Genomic DNA, 23,112 nt, shown 5'->3' on the forward strand with positions numbered 1-23,112 from the left:
CAATATACATCCCAAAACATTTCCTCCTGCGGGCTCTAGTATAGCTCTGCAGTTTGATAGTAGATGTATTGGTGTCTCTTCTGCCTCTTTGCAGAATCTGCATGTGCCATCTTGATAACTTGCAGTGTCCTGTTAGGAATCCTATTAGGTTTCACAGTTTATTCCTGCTTCCCTTGACACATTCTGTAATTTCTTTTCTTCCAAAATGGGTTAGAAGATTCTTGGATTGTCTGTGTCGAATGAGTGAATTTCGTAGTTCCCTCATTTTCTTTTTGTCCTTCTGTCTGAGACACTCTTTAATAGTGTGGGTTCCTATGCCACAGAAGGGTTCAAGTCCTGTCAGCGGTGTAGCAGCTCCTTGCCTTGCAGTCCGCTTTCCCGTTTCCTCCTACTCCCATATGTCCTGGGACCCAACAGAGGCTAACTTTGTTTTGCGTACTTAATATGCTTAGTTTGGTTTTGACGGCTGCTTGAATGGATGCCTTGAACTAATATTTGAACTTAGTGCTTTGATGGCTGCTTGGCTATCTGACATGATGGCTATATTCTTGTTTTTGTACCCTTTACTTATTTGGAGTTGAGCACATCTTTCAATTGCATGAATCTCAGCTTGGAAGATACTGGCGTATTTTCCCGTGGGTTCTGAGTATTTGGTTCCAGTAGACGCCTGCCTCTGTACCTTCTTATGTTCTAGATCCATCTGTGTACCAAAGGATGGTGTCATTCTTAAAAGAGGTGTTTCCCTCTCGTTTCCATTCTTTTTTGGTACCTAGGTTTATTTGGAAGTTTTGATTAAATTCAAACATCCTGTTCATATCGTCTCTCGGAGCCATGACTATCGGATGGTCTTTCCATAATTTGTTGCTATCTCTCCATTTTAGTTTTATTCCTGTTGTAGGTTTCGTTTGGTAAAATTAATGGTGGTTTTCTGCGCTGTCCTTATTACCATGTGGTGTAGAGGGATTAATCCTAGTACTTTTTCCATGCTAATTGTAGGACATATTCTCTTTGCTCCCGTGATGCAGATGCATGCAAGTCTCTGTATTTTTGTGAGTTCTTTTCTTTTAGTTACTTGTTCTGCTTTATCAGTCGAGGCTATAGCTCCGTATGTACTCGTTAGTACGAATATATCGACACTTTCGGCAATCGATGATTGCTATCGATATTTTCACTTATCTATACAATCCGGCCATGTTTGATTAGGCCATTATCGATATAAAACGTTTCGTTACATATCGATACACGGTCGAAATCGGACCCGGATAATTTGGTCGCGGCCCCTCCGCAAATGGGAAAATCGAGTATGTACGTCCTTCTCTCTCAACAACAAGATCGTCCAAAATTTTGCAATATTTTTTATTTATTTAGGTTGGAAAAAGATCGACACTTCTCCACCATTTCTTGTGCGTTTTGCTTGAATAAAAATACGGCGTCCCGGTTAGGCTAAACGGCAGAGCATGCGAGCTTTGAGGTTGACACTTGTTGAAATCCCCGAATATTTTTTTTTTAATAGTTTTTTTCTTTCCCCCGATATTTCTTTATTACTTCATCTGCTCAGAACCCTCTTTTATTTTTTTAAATTTTTATTTAAAACAATTGTGCAAAGATATTGTCCCCGACACAAGCCGTAGTTTTGATGAAATTTTACTTTCTAATTGGCTGTTTTAAAAAATGTAAAAAGTGTCCCCCTTTCTACGGACAATAGCCGATCCCTAATCTTTTAATCTTAATCCCCTTTCGGATAACGGCTTCGGCCTATTTTTCCCGAGTTGCAAGGTTCCAGGGGCATGCCAGCCAGGTAACCGAGCCGACGGCCTGAGGGCGAATTTGTAAATTCTCCCTTTACAAATCGATCCCCGAATATTCTGAAACAGTGGGCAAACGCATGATCATAATTACCGGCTATTATCAACTGTAACGTATCACTTTTACGGTTAGAGGAAGGCGAATTGTACTATGTACAATAATCATGACTGTTGTCATCTATGATCATTTTTTTAAAAAATAATTTTAAACCGTCGTAGGTTCGAACCCCGCTTTCATTTTAACCAGAACCTTAGATTAATTAAAATAATTAATACGGTCAATTATGACTATTAAATACATAAATAGATTAAACAATACGTTTATACAGCAAAAAAAGTCCCAGTCTAAGGTCATATTAATTTACACCGATCATAATTATTAATCATGATCAAACATGGAATTTATTTGGGTCATCGCACGATCATGATTATTGACCGCTCCTCACGAATCCAACAAGTTATGTACTATGATCCCTCATCGCATTCTTATTTTTTATTGGCCGCCCATTTTTCCTGTTTATCCGTTGTGAAAGAAGAAAAAAACGAAAAAACGATACAAAAAAAAAGAAATTGGTACAGTTAATTAAAATCATATACTCATGATTATTACCCACGATCAATCAAAAGCTACTTTTTTCCTGTTCGCTTTTCATAAAGGTATTTTTTCTTGCACAAATAAAAAATAAATGTTAGGACCGAAATTAATGATTATGATATATCAATTAAATAATTAATGCGGATTTTTCTACCTATTTCGGAATCTAAGGATTTTAGAAATCCATTAAAACTTACTTCTTTCAAATCCAGGACAAATCATATGATCATGATTCCTGATAGTAGGGAAAGTAATTTTGTTTGTATAACAATCATGATTTCCGGTTGTGACCATATGATCATGATTACCATCTATAATCGGCGTTTTAATTGTAAATTTATCGGGGGAATATTTATTTTAACTATCCGCTCAGGGTATAATTAGGATTTGAATTGAAATCCTACAAAGAACATTTGAGAATAAATTAAATCGTGATCATGCGAGGCTGGCCGGGAAAACGTTTGAAAGCAACATATTAAATCATGATGAGGATTATCTATGATCACTCTTCGAATATAATTGTTTCTCATTGACCGTTTGTCCTCGTTATCCTTGCATAGAATACAGATTTCAATAATCTTGAAATCATATTTAATCATCTAAAGTTCTTAGGCGAATCATGTCGATTATGATTAGTTAATATTGTTTTTTTTTGCCTTTGCAAACGTGTTTTTCCTTTTTTGGTTTAAACCTCATCATTACATTATTCATCAGTCTTCTTCATGATTATCTCTGAAGCCTTCGAATGTTCTATAGTCCCTTTGTCTGGTTTAAAAAATTAAACTCTAATTCTTCAAGGTTCTTATTGAATTCTTTTAAGATCATTGGTAAAATCATATTGAATCATAGGATCATGATCAGTTCCGGTGATGGGAATTCCACCTAATTTCGATCCTCTTCAGGTAAAAGGGGAGGACAAAAAAAAAGTGAATCATCATGATTCATCGTGTGACTACGCAACTTAGGGACGTTTTGATTTTTCAGTGATATTTTGAAAATTTTATTCAAGGTTGGAGTTTTCCCCCCGAGTTTGGGTGTTTTGAGTCCGCCCGTTCTCGCCTTTTTTTAGGCGTTCCCAGTTTTGTTTATCTATTTATAACGGTATAAAGTCATTGTCGCAATTGCCTTTCACCAGGGGGGGGGGAACGGAACACTTCCAAAGACCTTTGAACCCTCTGAAGGGGTGGTGGCAAATTTTGGAAATAAGCAAAGAAAGGCGCCACCCCCACCGATTTCTCAGTGGAAAAAGACGGGGAGGGTGGTCGTGGAAGGGTATATACGATCTCCCCCCCTCAAGTGTGGGGTGGTGTGGTGGTGGAAACTATATAAACCCCGGGGGTGGAGGGATTTTTCGTACCTTTTCCCTTTCATTTCTGGTTTTTTGATCGACGAGGAAAAGTCTCAAAATAGAAAGGATTTTTTTTTTTGGAAACGATGTCCTGAAAGGTAAAGTTTAGATTTTATTGATTTTGTACTTGATATTTTTTGTGGTAAATAAGCCTGAATTAATTATTAATTATGTTTTATTGTGGGGGGGGGGTTATGCTGCCTTGCTTATGTCCCTTAGATTAGTTGTATTAATTCAATTTTTTAAAAATTTTAATTATAGAAAGTTGATAGAATTAGACCTACCATTATTTGTATTTATTCTATTTTTTTAAAACTTGTTTTAATTTAAATTATAGAAAGTAGATAGAAGACCTAACGTTATTTATATTTATTCATTTTTTAAAAATTTTAATTATAGAAATTTGATAGAATCAGACATAACATTATTTGTGTTTATTCAGTTCTTTTGTTTTAAATTTTTTTAAAAACTTTATTCATAAAAAGAGTAGATAGATCTAGCATTATTTATATTAATTCAGTTTATATTTTATTTATTTTTATTATCAAAAGTTGATAGAATTAGGCCTAACATTTTTTGTATTTATTCAATTTATTTAGTTTTCAAAGTTTTATTATAGAAAGTAGATAGAAGTAGACATATCATTATTTGTATTTTTCCACTTTTTTATATTTTAATTACAGAAAGTTGATAGAATTAGACCTAACATTATTTATATTAAATTCACTAGTTTCGTGGTCCGCTTGACCAATTATCTCAACTGAAAATCTTAATTAATTGTAATTATTTATATTTGTTCATTTTTTTATTTTAAATTTTTAAACAATTTTAATTATAGAAAGTAAATAGAAGTAATATCATTATTTCCATTTATTCATTTTTTTAATTTTTAAAAGTTTTTTAAACTTTATTTATAGAAGACCTAACATTATTTGTATTAATTCAATTTATTTATTTTTCAAATTTTAATTATTGAAAGTTGATAGAACAACATTATTTATATTTATTCAATTTATTTATTTGTTAATTTTAATTATACAAAGTTAATAGAAATAGATGTAGCATTATTTATATTAATTCAATTTTTTAAAATTTTAATTTTATTTTAAATTTTAAATATAGAAAGTTGATAGAAGTAGACCTAACATTATTGTAATGTGTGGTAATTAGTGACCGTTAGTCGATGATTATTCGGAAATCGTGAAATGCGGTCTGGTGTGACGTAGGTTTCAGAAAAACATTTTCTTCATCGTGCCAACGTTTCTTTATCTTCATTGAGATCATCTTCAGGGACTGGGATTTACAAATGTTGTTTAAATTTAACAAATACATTCCACATCCTACATGTATTTGTTAAATTTAAACAATGTTCGTAAATCCCAGGCCCTGAACATGATCTCAATAAAGATCGAAACATCGGCACGATGAAGAAAATGTTTTTCTGAAACCTACGTCACACCAGACAGCTTCTCATGATTTCCAAATAATTATTTGCAATTATTCAATTTTTTAAATTTATTTTTAAAAATTGTTATTATAGAAAGTTGATAGAAGTAATATCATTATTTCTATTTAGTCAATTTGTTTTATTTTTTTAAATTTTAATTATAGAAAGTTAAAGGAAGTCAACCTAACACTATTTATTTCAGTTTTTAAATTTTTTTTAAATTTTAATTATAGAAAGGACATAGAAGTAGATGTAACAGTTGTATTAATTCGATTTTTTAAAATTTTTAATTACAGAGAAAATAGACCTCGCATTATTTGTATACAATTTTTTTTTTAAATTATAGAGAAGAAGAGGTTGATATCTCCGAGGCCAAGCAAGCAGCAAAAGAACCGTCCGATGCAGACCTCAATCCTCGACTACACAAAACCGTTAATGAGCCAGGTTGCGAAGGCGCCGCAGGCCGCTTCGAAAAGGCCAAAGAAGGCTCTCAAGACAGTGATAGACCAGCTTGGCGCCAAGAATGCCCAAGAAGCCAACATGATCCAGCATCTGCTCAACGCCGCCCCACCAGAGACGATATGTGTCACGAACGCCCTTGGCGGATCTGGCGGTGCCGTTTCAATAGCCCAGGAGCCCAAGACAATCACCGACCCGTCCGTCGTTGATAGGCTCAAACGTCTCGGTACTGTAATTGAACTTGAAGAGAACGCTGAGCTGATCGAAAAAGAGACAAACTCTTTAGCGTTATTGGAAAAGATGACCATAAACAAACCACAGTCACCTGTAATAACCGCACTCGAAGACCGGCCTGTCTTTCAAAACAAAGACATTTCGGTCTTCACCAACGTCCATCAGGCCAAAAGGCCTCAACCGATACCCGAGCCTGTCCTTCAGGTGACATGCACGACTGTACAGATGTCGACTCCAGAGCCAAACCTCCTGGAACCGGTTATCGACATCGTCGAAGACCTCTCCCTCTCCTACGACGGTAAATTTGTCTTCAAAATGGAATCTTTCTTCGTAGATCTTCCTAACGAGACGAAGGTCTATTCCTGCGACATATGCTCCGCTGTCTACCATCACTCACACATGCTTAAAAAGCATTACCTCAGGTTGCACATCGCCCGTAAATACATACCGGACAGGGAGATGGAAGTGTACAACATACAGCCGGAGGCTGTACAGGAGGAGGCGGGCGAGAGGTTGCTGTTCAGGTGTCATACGTGTCGCCAATGCTTGCCGACGCGCAACGACCTCAAGTCACACTTAATGGACCATCCGCCGCTCACCGAACTCAGCAAGCAAGTCCGCGGCCTCAAAAACTACAAGTGCGAGTCGTGCAGTATGACATTCAAATGGAGAAAGGTCTATGTAAGGCATAAGAAAACGTGTAAACCAGGTCAGAGGAATGACGAAAGGAAAGAAGATTCTCCTTCGTCCCCCATTGCAAAGAAAGAAGATGAAAACCCCGACCTGGTTAAAATCAAATCGGTTTATAATTTCTCAGACGAGGCGAGTAACAATCCGACTACGATTGTAGAGGATGAACAGAAAAAGGAAAAAACAAAATCCCCAACACCTGATACGACTATGATCATAGCTGCCAACTTACACCATTGTTTATACTGCAATGAGACTTTCCTGACTGCTGGTAAAAAAAGAAACCATATACTCAGCGCCCATCCGTATTTACGACGCTCCCATAAATGCGCCTTTTGCAAGAAAGACTATACGAGTAATCAAAGCCTTTTTACCCATCTTCTTGATGACCATCCGATGAAGTATTTCGGTTGTCTTTCCTGTAAAGAGCGTTTCTTGAATTTGCCTGAACTCAAGAAGCACATGGATGTGAAACACAATTTAGAGAAGGATGAGATGGCATTGTTGTCAAGGCGTACGTCATCCCTCATACAGGAAAAAGATCATTTCTTATGCGATTCCTGCAGCAGAATATTCTTAATTGAAGGCTGCTTCAAAGGTCACAAGTGCGTTCCTGAGAAACCGCCAAAGCCGCCTAAAATTAAGAAATCAAAGCCATTCGAGAGGGTCGAGAAGACTGAAAAGAGGGTCGATGCTGAGACCATTTTTTACAGTCAGGTATCGCTCAATGTCAGGGAGAACCTGATGCACCACCTCGACGGCAAATTGGACACAACCGAAGACTCGGTAGAAAACGAGCCAATGCCTCCGTCGCGCACTTTCCTCAACTTTTCCGCTGGTTTCAACCAGCGGCTTGCTGAAGAGCCAGAAGTCGTCAACAGGACCAAAGTGCCTTGGGAGAAGTACAGCTTTCCGAAAACTTATGATGGCCGATGCGGTCTGACTTCGTATATAAAAGACATGTCTTACCTCGACATATCGACACAGCTCATTATGCGTAAAAACCTGCAGAACCTTGAGTCGAGCCCTTCGAAAGAGCAGTTTGGGGAAGACGTTCCGACTGTGCTCGCCTTAGAGAGGCTGGGTGCCAAGTGCGCCGAGTCGTATGGACAGGTCAATGCTGAACAGGAGGAGCACACCCTAGGTGAGCTGAGCGGCGAGTGGGTCCGCGATCGCACTTACATATGCAGTGTCTGCAAATGGGAGACGCCTTGCCTGTGGACAATGGAGGATCACAAATACGAGGCACATCCTGGCATACACTGCCCTCAGCATGAATTGGTCGGAGATCAAAAAACGCTTTCATACACCGTAAGTACCAAAAAAATCTAAAGATAATACTTCAGTGCTGTCATTATCTTAAAAGATAGACAAGAGGGATATCTAGTCTGTATCCTTTCTGTCCCTAGGCCTTAAGCCTAGCCATCAGAAGTAATTGTATAACAATCCAACAATTATATATATTTTTAATAGATATACACAAGATTAGCACCGGTTGAGGCGCCGTTTAAAGGGCCGAGTCTCCCGACTCCGGAGCCCATAGCCGATATCAAGTGTACAAAATGTGGTGCCGATGGATTCCAGACAAGGGGCGAACTTCATGTACACATCCTCGCCTGCGCCGGAGTCGTGGTTCAGCCATGGCTTCCGACCCCGAAGAAGAAGAAGTGGAAGAAGAAGCGGAGGGGGAGGCGAGGGCTGAAGAGGAACATACCTTCGACGCCGCACCGGCCGGTGAAACTGCGCAGCAAACCTGGCGATAGTAAGCAATTATTTTACTAACACCATGACTTTTTTTAAATGGGTTTATTAATTTTTCTTTCCCCCAGCTGATTCAATCCAGAAAATGATTGCCAACTTACCGCCTAAGAGGTTGACACGGCGAGTCGTCGGATTTGATGAAATGGACTTGAAAACAAGGAGTCAGTCAACAATTCAGAATGTAAGTTAAAAAAAAACTTTCTAATTAATCCTAAGTTAATATCATCATAATATGTTGATCTTGTGATTTGTGATACAGCCAATCATTCACTCAATAACTCTTAATCATTCAATCATTCACACCCTACAACTGACTGTCTATCAAGTAATCAGCACATATTCATTAATTCATTCTACCGGCTTGTCATTCTCTTGACTAACCTAATCAGCCATTCACACCAGGCCAAATAAGCTAATAAGCACACACATTCAACAAGATTTTTTATCCTTTGAAATAACCACAATCATTCTCCAACATGATAATTTGAGTTAGTCATTCACACATTCTTACTTGCTGCCATTCTCACAAATAATCCAGTCATTCACCAACATGGATTTACACGTCCATTCTACCAGTTTGTTATTTTTTCAAGTAACCCCAAATCAGTCATTCACTTATAGGTTGATTGAGCCAGTCATTCACAAATACCCCACCCGTTCTACCAGGAGCCTATTTCATAATGCTACTAATAATGTGTGGTGGTTAGTGACCGTTAATCGATATTTATTTAGAAATCGTGAGATGCGGTCTGATGTGATGTAGGTTTCAGAAAAACATTTTCTTTATTATGCCAACGTTTCGATCTTTATTGAGATCATCTTCAGGGCTCAAAGTGTTTGTCTTCTGTGTAATTGTCATTCTTGTGTGTCGTGTCGAAAAACTTTCAAGAAAACAAACAAACAAACAATGTAATGCAGTGTTTGTTTTGTTGAAAGTGCTGCCCCTTGTCATAGAGTTTTTTTTAGTAGCCATGTTTCCACCATAGTGACTCGAGTTGGTATGACATTCTGAACCATTCTTTAAATAATAATAAAAAAAAGACATAAAAGTCAAAATTGATCCATGTTCTGTAGGTTTTTCTATCTCTAACAATTCATTCATCATCACTGAAAAGTAAATCTAAAATTTTAAAATGCAGAGAACAAAATTAATCTAACATTTGAAAATTTGCAGAAATACATTGATAATACATTTAATCTGAGACTTGTATTATTAGTATAAATAAAGAAAGGTATTTTATAAATATTTGTGACTTTTTATGAAACGGAATTACTTTTATTTTAATGAATTTTTCTTCCATTTTCAACTTTACAACTTGTACTTTCTTTTATTATGAAACAAACTTTCGTTATGAAATAAGCCCCAGCTGTCATTTATGCAAAAATGTGAAAATTTACGTTAGTTACACACTCATATTCTCTTGGTTAACTCCACTCATTCGCCGAAAGGTTGATTATGCCAGTCACACATCAAACAAGCTGTCATTCTCTGAGTTAACCTGAATCACATCCATAGCAGGCTGTGTTCCGCTATCTGTCATTCTTTCGAGTAACACAATTAGTCATTCACTAACACATTCTCCAACTGGCTAAACGTGACATGACAGTCATTCATACACCTATTTTATTACTTCTTGAAACCCAATGAAAATTTTTCTAACTCATTCACGACATGCTTAATTGAGCCGGTCATTCACGCATTTTTTCTACTAACTTGTCATTCTTTCAAGTAATCACACGTTCATTCACGTATATTAATATTATCAAAAATATGTTATAAAAGTGTTGTTGAATTGAAAGGCCAATGCATTTATGTGTGTTTGTTTTATTTTCGCATGCAGAACCGAGTTTTGAGGAAAAGGAACAAGGTAAAATGAATTTTATTTCAAAAGGCATCCATAGAAGGAAAATTTAAAACTTTTTTTACTGTTTTTGTTTTGTTTTTTGTTTATTGGAATAAAATTATTGGGTTTAGTTTGAATGTGACTTGTTTTGTGCAGGTGCCACCACCGCCAACAGTGCAGAAACAGCAGCAACAATTGCAGAAGGCGAAAGGCAACAAGATTAGCCTTAAGCCAAAAGAAGAGAAGGATCCGTCGATCCCAGTGAAGGAGACAGATCTGATCGACACATCCGCTGAACGAGGAGACGTCCTGTCGAGCCTTCGCATGATGCCGGTCACGACACCGCGTGAGGAGCTCCTTGAGCCGCGCCAGATCCTGGACAAAGTCCTCGGCGTTAAGCGAGACGAGAACAGCCCCGGTCTGCCTTGTGCCGGCTGCGGTGAGGTGTTCGAGTCCAAGGTGTCACTCAGAAAACACCACAAAAGCTGCGCGTATTTCCGCGAATGCGGCCAAGTCACCGAACACAGGTGTAAGACTTGCTCTAGGTCGTTCTCCTATCTGCTCGCCCTCATCGAACACTCTTGCGACGAGATGCCCAAGCTAGAAATCGAAAAGGACATGGCACCAGTCAATTCATCTGAGATCCCCGTCCTTGTCCCAGAGGCGAAAAAGGTCGATAAGAAAGAGGACACGGGTGACCTCATCTGCGGCATCTCCTTTGTAGATGGGCTCATCAAATACGAGACTCTATCGTCGATTTCACAAGAGACTGACAATCTACAGAGTGATGACTCGTCCAGGTCGAAAAAACGAAAGGTAACCACCGAGGCTGACTCCAACATCAAAAAGAGAAGGACAAGGAAGACCCTAGACAGTGGCAAAGTGCCCAATGGCCCTGTGAGGCGGAGCCAGGTTGACAGGAACCTTGATGAAAAGTCAGAACAGGAAGAAAGACAGAAAGACGAAGTTGAGAATGAAAAACAAGACAGAATGGAAGAAGAAGAAGAAGAAAAAGAGGAGGAGAAGGAGGAAGAAGAAGAAGAAAAGAAGAAATTAGAGATAAAGACTGAAAAGAAAAAAAAGACACAGAAGAAGAAACCAGCCAGGAAGAAAGAAGTCAGAAGGAGGGTTGAAGGTGAACCAAGTCAAATGCCTGATGGCGCCAAAACCATATCAAAGAAAAAGGAACAAAGAAAGACTGTAAAAGCAATCGATGAGAGTCAGAAGAAGAGAGGCCGGCCGTTTGGCGCCAAGACAAAGAGGAAAGGTGAACAGCCAGAAAGGAGGTCGGCGAGAAACAGCAGACAGAACGGCGAACCGACCTTAGAGACAGCGCAGCCAGTCGAGGCACAGGTCCAGCCCCTACCTCAGCCTGTTCTGACAGCCATGCTGTATAGTACAGAAGATGAGATCGTACCATTTGAGGAGGTGCCTAAGCCCAGGCAGAGGCCCCTGTCACCCAAGCCTGTAGTAAAGAGGAAGCCTCGAAAACGCGATGAGAGCCCAGACAGGACAACCATAGTCGTACAAGTCGAAGTGCATCCCGAGCCGGCCAAAAGAAAACATGCTGAGGCAGAACCGGATGATGATGACGTGAGGAAACGTGTCAAACTTGAAGAACAGACTGAAATTATAGAAGACACTGATGCTGATGGAGATGCAGAAGTCGTGTCGTCACAGTTGCCCGATGTGATTATCAAAGAAGAACCGTCCGAAGATCCAACCGTCATCGAAATCAAAGAAGAGCCTCCCGACGATGACGATCGGCCTGACGACCCCGACGGACCCCAGTCGCAGGACAAGGCGAAACGGAAGAAAAAGCTTAAAAAGAAGAAAACCCTTATTCAGAAAATGAAAATGCTCAAGAAGAAGCGCAAGGCGAAGAAGGCACATGGGAGTGTCAAAGAGGTCGTGAAGATCGCTGGCTTTTCGTGGGAGGTGTCAGAGCTAGCCAACAGCCCGCCGAAGCCGGAGCCGAGCTACGACTGGCCGCCGAGCGATTCTTGGCTCCAGGTGCCGCCTTACATCGAGCCCAGGCCGCCCAGCCCGTCCACTTCGTCGACGGCCCTTGCCATCCCATCGTTGCCCGTACTCGAGCAGCAGACGCCAAGCCTGGGCACAATCATAGACTCCGTAAACAAGGTCTGTTTAATCCCACTTTTGCAGTTGTATTGGGAAGGGATGAGGCTAAAACAAATAGAATTTTAACAATTTTCCTTTTCTTCTACTCTTTTGGGTCTGTACATTTGAATTGTCTTACTTTTCTTTCTCTACTTTTGCCTCTTCTTCTTTTTTTTTAAGACCAAAATAAACAAAAACCATTCAGTAGATTTTAATATTGATAATTTTATTTCTTGAATATAAGAATAAATGCAATTTATACCATACAAGCCTATTTTTTAATTTTTTTAAAAATAATAATTTAACTATGAAGAATATGCCTTATGTTATGAAAAATCGGTTTAAATAAAAAATAAAAATAAATACATCATAAATTTTTAAATTGGAAAATGTGACCACTTAACGGCTTGCATAAGTTAAAATTAATTGCACCAACTTGAAGAATTATGAGTGAGCCATTCACTTTTACATTCACTCAATCATTCATTCTTTGGCCATTGACCTTGTTTTCTCAGTTACTAACTCATTCTATCAGTGAGCGAGCTACTCAACTTTAAGACCTATCCGCTCAGCGACTCGTTCATTAGTTCTCTCTAAGAGCCTTGGTAATTCACTCAGCTACTAATTCTCGACCTGACTGAACTCTTTGGCGCGTGAATAAATCACTTGTTCACTCAGTTGCTAACTCGTAGTATCGGTGTGTCGATTATTGAATAGTTCGCGAAGTTACTAATTAATTCTCTCACTGAGCCGATTATTGAGTAGTTAGCTCAGTTACCAACTCATTCTATCAGTAAGCCGATTAATTAGTAGTTAACTCAATGACTAACTCATTCTACCAGTGAGTTGATTACTGAGTAGTTAGTTTTAATTACTAATTAATTCTCTTAGTGAGCCGATTACTGAGTAGTTAACTCAGTTACTAATTAATTCTCTCAGTGAGCCGATTACTGGCTCAGTTAGCCTCAGTTACTAACTCATATCGGTGAGTCGATTACTGAATAGTTCACTCGTTTGCTAAGTTAAAGTGAGTATATTACTGAATAGTTGTAATCGATCGCTCAGTTACCAACTCATGCTGTCAGTGAGCTTGCTACTCACCGATGCGGCTTATATTCGCATTTATATTCGGTGTTTCGCTCACTGATTCTAATCAGCCAATCGTTCAGGAATCGACTCATTTCACTCACCGATCCTATCCACCTATCAACCCCCAATTGCAATAATTCGAACAATGGCCAAGATTTGTTGAGTGCCCGGGATATTCAGGATTTCGGTGAGAGTTTGTCATTAATTACCGAGTCGCCTTTTGTTTACCAAAAAGTATTTTTTTTTTTTTTTGTACAGCTGCTGAACGAGCCGGAGAGCACTTACCTACCCCTAGGGCTGCCCCAGTACAGCCTCGCCGACCTGCAGAGGGCGATGGGCGCTTCAGACGCCGAAATGGCAGTTCTACAACAGCTCGGCGAGGCGTCGTGTCTCCAGGTCGGTACAAATTTTTATTTATTTTTAATAATTTATTCATTTTTATTTTTTTAAAGGATACCGTTAAAGAAATTACAAACTGTGCGGAAAAAGGCATGAATTTGAAACAGTTGGTGATTTCTTTGATGTTATTGTTATTATGAGAAGGTTATACGAAGGTTATAGATATAACATCTTTTCTTTTTTTCCATTGTTTTTTTCTCTTTATTTTATTTTTTCAAATTTTTGAGTAAAAATACGTTTCTTAAATTAAATTTTTATTGGCAAATATGTCAAAAGATAAGTGACCCGGTTCCTGGGCAATATTCACTCACAACTGTATATATTGAGTATGTACGTTAACTTCTATTCCATCCTTCTTTCAAAATTTTGATGCCTTGTTTTAGGCAGTGGCTTTGGAAAAGCAGTGATTATGCTCTTAGATTTACGAATATGTTAAGGTCCTGAGAAATGAATTGTAACGAAGAGTTCTTTTTCTTTCTTTTTTTTTTTTTTAAACAAAAATCAATGGTTCCTTTCAACGAATAGCCTTTCATATAGATTTTTAAAACTGTTGTCAACAAATTTACAATTTTGACAAATATTTGCGTAAAGTTTAAACACACTTTTATGAATTGACGTGTAATGCGATAGTCTAAAAACCTGTCTGTTCTGTCATAATTATAACCTCCTGCTGGTTATCCTATTCTCAAAAAAGCCAATATATTTTATATTACCTGACCTAAATTGCAATAATGAGCTTTTCTTTCTTATTGTGTTGCCTTATGATTTTAGAGTACAAAATTATAACAAAGGCTGAAATCTGAGTATTAGCATAATGCTAGCTTAGGAATGACTATAAGCTTTAGATGGAAGGTTTCCTTCGAAGACCTGTTATAACATATTCAGTCTTAAGTCACACTGATATATTTCTTTCTTGCGGTATGTGACAGTACAAAGTTATATAAAAAAAAAAAAAAAAATTGTATTTTGCATCTGTAAGCCTATAGTTATTACCTATTCATTACCTATATAAATTAAAGGAGGGAAAACTCAAAAGGTGGGGTTGAGTTAGGAAGTTGGTGTCCGAGTGGATCGAGGTCATGATAGCTCAAGTGGTAGAGCAGCAGCGTATCTAGCCGAAGGTCGTGGGTTCGAATCCCTCTCGTGCCATTAACTTTTTTCCATCTCAACTAAAAACCTTAATTAACTGTAACAGGTTTGCTCACTAACAACTTGGTGGGTCCTCAGTTCTTAACTGATTCAATCTGAGAGTTGATTACTGAGTAGTTGAATCAGTTGTTAACTCATCCTAACTATCAGTTGATACCTGAATAGTTCACTCGTTCGCTCAATAACCAACTCACATCTGTGAGTCGTTTACTGAGAAGTTTACTCGTTAGCTCACTGACACGATTACTGAGTAGTTTTAGATTATACAGGAACCGAGCCGTCCTCTTTATGGCCTGTGCACTGCGACCAGTATTGGTCTTTTATGCATTACTGAGTAGTTTGCTCAGTTACCAACTCACTGACCCTTGGGGTGACCCTAGATTTTGTTTCTTAATTATGATTTATTATTGTAAATTTGAACAAGAAAATTCCTATTAGATAAAAAAAGCTCTAATAGTTTTTTGTTTTTGATTTCATAAAATTACTAACCCATTCTATCAGTGTGTTGATTACTGTTCACTTGTTCCTCACTAATTCATCTGTGAGTTGATTACCGAGTAGTTCATTCGTTCGCTCACTAATATATTACTCTGAGTCGATTACTGAGTAGTTTGCTAAATTACACTCATATTCATGAATCAATTAATTACTAATTCAATCTATAAGTGAGTCGATTACTGAATAGTTTGCTCAATTACAAATGCATTCTATCAGTGAATCAATTACTGTTTGGCCCAAAACTGACCCTTTGGGGACCCTAGATTTTTTCTTCATTAATTATGATTTATTATCGTACATTTCATACAAGTTGGACATAAACTTCCTAATAGATAAATAATTGTATATTAAATGAATTAAATATTTAAGGAATTGGTTATGTTTTAATTTAAAAATTAGCCCTTGTGCCAGGCACAATCGAACACATTTTCCGCATCAGTATGAACCTATCCCGACATGCTCATCACATATGTAACTCTGGCCAATGTATGGTGGTAATAATGTAATTTACATTTTTTATTTTTTGATCTTTAATAGTTTTTTTAAATTTCTTAAAATTATTAACTTGTTCTATCAGTAATTTGATTACCGAATAGTCGACTTTTTTGCTCATTAACTTCTATCAGTGAGTTGATTACTGTTCACTTTTTCACTCGCTAACTCATATCGGTGAGTTTATTACTGAGTAGTTCACTCGTTCAATCAGTTACAAATGCATTCTATCGGTGTAAGATTACTGAATTACACTGCTGGCTTCAAAACAAAACTGATGATATGATGGTAATAATGCAATACATTCCATAACTCATAACTGTGAGTTGATTATTGGGTAATTTGCTCAGTTACTAATTATTTAGGTCAGTGGGTCGATTACTGAGTAGTTCACTCAATTACTTAGTAGTTCACAAAGTTACGTATTAATTATATCAGTGAGTTGATTGCTTAGTAGTTCACCATTAATTAATTATATCAGTGACTCGATTACTTAGTAGTTCACTCAGTTACCGACTCATTATATCAGTGAGTCAATTGCCCAGTTATGAACTCAACCTATTATAAAACACTTAAGGGTTTTCATTTGAAACTATTAGCTAGGATAGGATGTCAGCCTTTTTGGAAAAGCCATATACAAAAGTATTAGAATAATTTGAGTTTTTGAGGAAACTAACATGGAAATTAAAAAAAAAAAAATCAATTTGATGGCCTTATAGAATTTTGGGATTCCAACTACTCTAATAAAATGGTAGGTTTCATTTATTATTTTAAGCATTTTTAGTTGAATTTTTTTTTAGTTATATTATTATTATAAGGGTTATAGCAGTTTTTTAAATTTAATTTAAAAAAATTTATTTAAAGGAGGAAATTGACGACAAATCCACTTTGCAACTCCCTGAGGAGGAGTGGGGTGAGACTTGTATCATGGACCTTGACAACCAACCACAGCAGCAGCCGGTTGTTTCGAGCAGCGTGGTTGAACCGCAGAATGAAGAGTCGCCTTCTGCCGTGCCCAATTCCTTCTACAAGCCTCGCAACTTCCTCCGCGACGAGCCGAAGAATGTAAGCTGAAATTATTAAATTAGAAGATTTATAGGATTATCATTTTTTTCTTCTTCATTCCACGCACAGCCTTTGTGTCGGCGTCCTCCTTCGCCAAGGCTCAGCTCGAGCACATCGCTCCTCGCTGCCTACAACGGGAAGGAGGTCGTCTGCCCGTCCTGCTCGTCCCATTTCATGGGGTTCCAGGCGCTGCAGAAACACGTCAACACGGTGCACGCAAGCCAAGACACCGCACATGGTAAGATTAATTTTAAATCACAAATAAAATTTAAAAAACAAACAAAAAAACATTGCAAGAACAACATTCCCTCATGGCGTTTTTAAATTTAAACTCTCCTTTTTTTCTCTTTTTATTATTCAAAGCTCACAACTGGTCAATATTGGTAAGTTTTCATGATCATTAAACAATTAAAATAGCAATAAATTAAAAAAATACAACTGGATATATATTTAAAAAATGTCCAGCATGGTTGTAATGAAAAAATTAAGGAATGCGCCTGCTGTTTTTTCATTTAAATTTATTAAAAAATAAAAAGTCGCCTATTTTTTTTTTTTATTTATTTATTTATTTTTTTTTGCGCAATATATATATTTTATTTTAAAACGAAAATTTCTGTTTTGTCTTTAAGGTGGAAAAAAGGGCCTGGCTGGAACTAATAAATTGGATTGTAAGTTTTAACAAAAGAAGAAATAAATAAAAATTTTGAAAGAAAAAAATTTCTATAATAATTTATTGTCTTATTAATATTGGAGTTTGTTATAATTTTGGGTTGAAAAATCATGTATATGAAGGCCGATTCGAAAGGAAAGAAGAAAAAATTAGCGTTTAGTTCCATTTCATTCTTCATACTTAGGTACTCCAGATTCTGTTTGAATGGATTTGAATCAATAGACTTCCCCTGGTCTGTCTCAACTCTTCCCTTCATAGTCTTGATTTGATTACCTGGACTTGATTAGATTCTTCCTGGTCTTGTCTTAATTCCCTGATGTCGACTTGGTCCAGACTTGACGCTTCTAGGTTCAAACTCAACTCTCTCTGGTCTCGAATCAAATCCTTGGTCTTGATTCTCCTTTCCCTGACCACACTTGGACTCTCCCACGTCTCGACTCTCTCTGGTACTGATTTGACTCCCTGGTCACACTCGACTCTCCCTGGTCTTGACTCAACTCCCCGGTCTCGACTAGACTCCTCTCTCCCCTTCCTGGACTTGATTTGACTCTTTTGACCTCAAGACTCCTTGTTTGATGCTCTACTCTCTCTGATCTTGACTCTACAATTTATGGCAAACCTTGATTAACTTCTTATTTTATACCAGCTACAAAGGAACTGTTTCTTCTTTCAAATTTGTTTTTGGCCTTATATCCATGATTTTTAAAATATAAAATTAGGATGATTTATTATATAAGTAATTAATAAAATTAATAAATTAAAATGTCAGTTGGGTGGAAGGTTTTTCCGCAGTTTTAACCTCGTACTTAATAGCTCCAGTTGCATGGCACGTTTTCCTCCCCCAAAAGATAATAACTTTCAAGTGCATGAGTTGTATTTCTTTCATCATACTTTACAGGCGACAGTTATGATTTATCATGATTTTTGTTTGTCGGTTTTCATGCTTCTGCCTTAGTATAAGGCTCTATTTTTACCTTGCATGGTTAGGTGTAAGTATTATTTTTTATTCATTATTTTTTTTAACGCAGTGACGGCAGCGTTGACGAGGAGAGTCGTGCTGAATTCGGTGGGCTCACGCCTCGTCTGTTACGAGTGTCTTCAAATCCTTCCGAGCAACATAATGTCGGCCCACCTCGAAAACGACCACCAGCTCGACCCGTCAGACATATCGAAGTGTTCAACCGTCTCGGGCGACCCTATGTACGCATTTGCATTTGCTGAGATATTTCCGTTTTGACTTTTATTTCTTATTTTTAGCAACGGGCCGGTCGGAGGCGAGAGGCTCAAGAGCAAGATGTCATCTGCACTTGGTGACCTTCTCGACAAGGCTGTGAACAACCTACTCTCTGCCAAAATCAAACACGAAAACCCGTAAGCTTTCTTTGTTCCTTAAGCGAATTTCGTGGGATGTAAATAAAATTTTGATTTTTTTTAAACTTTCAGCCTGACGGGAGGCGCTGTGGAACTGCTTACCAGGCTATGCTCTGTACGGAGGCGAGAAGGGACAGGGAAACACAGGTTTGCCCCTTTGAAACAATTTTTCTTTGGTTTTTAACTAAATTTTTTTCCTTTTCAGCACGAGAGAGTTATTCATGAGACTGAAAATGGGTGAAAAACAAGAGCCGAACATGGATGACGTGTCACTCAAACCGACAGTGTCTCGACCCTTCAGCTGCACCATTTGTGGACAGAAGTAAGTACATGAACATCTCATTTTCTATAAAAGTATAAAATCGATTTGGGTTGCTTTGCAAAATCGGTTTATAAGTTTCATTACCTCCTGTAACACAGCATAACCCACCCAGGTGAAACCTTTCATCTATTAGCTTATTTCTACATCACCAATCTTTGCCAAATCTGCCGAAGTTTTTCAATGTTGGATTTGGCGAGACCTCGAATGAGACAGCTTGCCTGTTTCACTGGATGAAAAATCAGAACTCGAGATTTTCATCTACCTAATGGCTCATGAGCTTTATAACAGTTTGATTACCTTCAAGCATTAACAATGGTTACCATCAAAATCTAACCAATGTAAAAAACCGACGGAACACGGCTGACCAAACCAGTGTCGGTGAGATCTTGAACGGATTTTTGTGAAGTTCATTCTGTTGACATGGGAAATCAAGTAGTTATTATAACAACAAACATGACCTTCCCAGAGGAAACATCTCTGTTCATTTATTCCCTCTGCCAACCACCTTCACCTAGACAACTGGTCCATTTCACCGTGGGATTAAGTGACACACGGAAAGAGCTTTCCCATTGTCTGTTACCGGAGGGAAAGTCGGATAAGTTGAGATTTCCAATGTACTTAAGGGCTCATAATGCACTTTATAACAGTTTGATAACCTTCCAACTAAAACCCCGTATGGCTTTGTTGTAGTTGTATGATAAAAACTAGCCAATTTCTTTTCCCTTTTTCTTTGCTAAAATGTTATTAGTTTTTAGATTTTTTTTTCTCCTTCAGATTTTCTCTGGCTTCGTCACGTAACAAACACGAAGTCTTGGCACACAGGACATTCTGCCAGCACGAGGAATTTTCCTCTGTCTATAATGATTTTGAGGAGTACGATAACGGTAATTGCACAAATAATAATAAAATAATGAAATTTTGAGTTTTAAAATTTCATTTATTTATATATATATTATTTTTGTAGATTGGAGGGAGGCACCATCACCAACGGGGTCGACTAGCGAAGGAAACACAGAGCATGAATGGAACCCGACTTGTTCAGGTTTGTTCTTATTTTTCTGATGGTAAAAAACAAAATAATTTCATTATTATTATTATTATTATTTTAATAGATTGTGGCCTGAGTTTTACAACACTTCATGAATTGATGAAGCACAGGATTGAGGACCACAGCAGGAACCGGCGTCCATCTATCGAAGGCACGTCGTCCTCGTCTTCCTCGACCGCCCCGATGTGCAGGACGCTTGAGCGTAGTGTCTCGCTCGACTCACCTCCCAGTCAGTGTTTTCTTCAAATTCAATTCTGCTTGATATTTTTATTTATTTATATTAAATTGCAGTTGGCGATTTGCTCCCGAAAGACAGGAGGCCTGCGGCGAAAAGGAGCCGAGGTCGTACGCAGAAGAAGGCGACAGTCGGTCCGATGGTGAGGGCGAAAGCGGAGGCAGCCCTCCGCCAGCTCAACGTCCCCCGTAAGAAGCAGCTACCGGTTGTGTTGCAGTCTCCCCCTGCAGCAGGGGAAATTTCAAACACCTGCATACTTAAAATGGAAAAAAATGAATAGAACTAGGGGGTAAACAAAGTTTTTTCTACGAGGGGGCCAAAAAAAAAACCTGAACAAAAAAACAGCAAAACTGCCTTTTATTTTTCAACTTGGTAAAATAAGAATTTATTATATATATTTAAACAATTTTTGTTTGGCTGTAAATAATATCTAATGTATATAATTATTATTAAACAAAAACTTTATTAAGGAAAATAATTAAAATTTTTTGGATTTTGGGTCTTTTCGCATTTTTAATTATTTTAATGTTATAAATACTGAATGATAGTAGTATATATATGTGTTATTATAAATTGTGTTAAGAAAAAAATTATTATTATTATTTTTTTTTTAACAACGGCTGTGAAAGCTTTGTAGTTAATTTTGTAAGTACTAGTCTAGAAAAACGGCAAAAAAATTCCACCCACTCCCCCATACGGTTATTAATGTTAAAACAAAATCGGATCTCAATCTCGTTAAAAAAAAATTAATTATTAGACTAGTCGAGTATCGGAGGGCGTACGCTGAGAGGAAAATAAAAAAGAATATTTTTATAATAAACGAAATTACGGGGAGTCCGTTTGTGCCTTTTGTATAAAAAAATAATATGGACGCTTATACCCCCATTCTCTCATACGACGTCCTCTCGTCCTGCGGCTTCCCCCCCAGCTCGTTCCTCCAAGCTTAGTTTGTAAAAATTATTAACTATAAAAAATATTAAAAAAACCCTCTTCCTTTTAGTTTAATTATTATTAATAAAATACCATAAAATCACTAAAAAAAATTGTAATTTCTTTTTTATTTAGTCAATTTTTTTCTTTTTAATTTTAATAAAAAATTGNATATAAAATTATAAGACGATCAATTTTTTCCCCTTAGAATTAATGATAAATTTAAATTAATTAATTTTATTTAGAAAAAGGTCATAAAAAAATTGTTTCTGTGGACTATTATAAATTATATTGTAAGATACAAAAATTTTAACTCGCTTCAAAGATGGTAAACAAAAAAAAATATATATAATCAGTTATTATTTTTTCTTTAAAAGTTAATAAAATCATAGTTAAAAGCCTATAAAAAGAACAAAAACACAAAAGGGTAAAAAATTTTACTTTTTTATATATATTATTATATATATAATTATTATTAAATAAAATTATTATGTACATTTGAGTATTTTTTATTTTCTATTCGAAATTGTTTTATTTCAAACCTTAGTCTCCTCGACAGGTGTCATTCACGCCTAGAGTGAGCTCCTGATTTACACTCCAGATTCTAGTGATTTGTTGTTCTAGTGATTTCTCTCTGGGAGGGATTCCATTCACTTTTGAAGGGGGGGCAGATATTCACATTTAGGGGGGGTACTGGTAGTTTGTCCCCTCATTCACTAAGGTAGGTACTCATTGTCATTTAGATATGGGTAGTTGGCCACTTGGGGGCAATTGTTCATGACTTTTTTTTAATTCTTTGTATGTTTCGATCAATTGTCCTTCTTCAGCACCACCTGGAAACGGGATTTGTTGTTCGTGGGTAGGAAGATGCAAAAAACAACTAAAATTATTATTTAATATAATTTTATTTTTATTTATTTTTTTACTGTTGGCAGGGATATACCCCTTCAAACTGTTTATATATTTTTTTTGTATATTTTTTCTTTCTTTTTTAAAAATTTCTTCTTATTTTCTCTCTCTCTCACTTAATTTTTAAATAATACATTATTTAACATTTTCTTCCTCTCATTTTTTCTCTTGAACAATACCAGAAAATTTTCAAAGAATTATAAATATTGTATATATATATTTGTACAATATATATATAAATATCTTCTTTTTTTTTTGTTAAATTTTAATTTTTAAAAGGGGTGATTATTTACATAAACTTTCTTCTACAACACCGAGTGTCTGTATTTATTTTTTTGTTGGTTTTTGTATAAATTATTTTTTAAATAATTTGGGCGCTTTTTTCTCTTTAAATTTTTTTTCTTAAATATAAATTATTTACAAGATAAGCTCACGCCTAACTATCTTCTCCACAAAAAAAGGAGGGTAGTAGTTAATCCTTAAGATAGGTGGTGGGGGGAGGAGGGAAGTGTATTTTTGTTTAATATTAATGATCGATCTTTTTCCAAAACTATATACACACTTATAATATTTACATAATAATATGTCTGTATATAGTCGGCTCTTGATTCCCCCCTCATACGAAAACGCT

The 23,112-nt window shown here is 36.9% G+C and overlaps 1 protein-coding gene across 6 annotated transcripts in view; it reads left to right on the forward strand.

Moving 5' to 3' along the window:
- The window catches only part of LOC106663048, a 44,411-nt gene extending 22,967 nt beyond the window's left edge, over positions 1-21,444 (forward strand). For 5 of the 6 annotated variants that reach the window (XM_014387570.2, XM_014387572.2, XM_014387571.2 and 2 more), the window contains 16 exons: positions 5,542-7,889; positions 8,052-8,340; positions 8,408-8,520; positions 10,340-12,325; positions 13,652-13,789; positions 16,796-16,996; positions 17,066-17,234; positions 17,626-17,664; positions 18,695-18,866; positions 18,924-19,037; positions 19,110-19,184; positions 19,243-19,359; positions 20,134-20,243; positions 20,324-20,401; positions 20,472-20,636; positions 20,699-21,444. In XM_014387570.2, coding sequence (XP_014243056.1) covers positions 5,542-7,889; positions 8,052-8,340; positions 8,408-8,520; positions 10,340-12,325; positions 13,652-13,789; positions 16,796-16,996; positions 17,066-17,234; positions 17,626-17,664; positions 18,695-18,866; positions 18,924-19,037; positions 19,110-19,184; positions 19,243-19,359; positions 20,134-20,243; positions 20,324-20,401; positions 20,472-20,636; positions 20,699-20,922 — 6,338 coding nt within the window. In that variant the 3' untranslated portion in view covers positions 20,923-21,444. The remainder of the gene's footprint in view (positions 1-5,541; positions 7,890-8,051; positions 8,341-8,407; positions 8,521-10,339; positions 12,326-13,651; positions 13,790-16,795; positions 16,997-17,065; positions 17,235-17,625; positions 17,665-18,694; positions 18,867-18,923; positions 19,038-19,109; positions 19,185-19,242; positions 19,360-20,133; positions 20,244-20,323; positions 20,402-20,471; positions 20,637-20,698) is intronic. The other variant, XM_024226892.1, reaches the window with a different exon arrangement.
- The last annotated feature ends 1,668 nt before the right edge of the window (positions 21,445-23,112 follow it).

Source organism: Cimex lectularius, unplaced genomic scaffold, assembly GCF_000648675.2.
Source record: "Cimex lectularius strain Harlan isolate CLEC.00 unplaced genomic scaffold, Clec_2.1 scaffold14, whole genome shotgun sequence".
NCBI classification, from domain to species: domain Eukaryota; kingdom Metazoa; phylum Arthropoda; class Insecta; order Hemiptera; family Cimicidae; genus Cimex; species Cimex lectularius.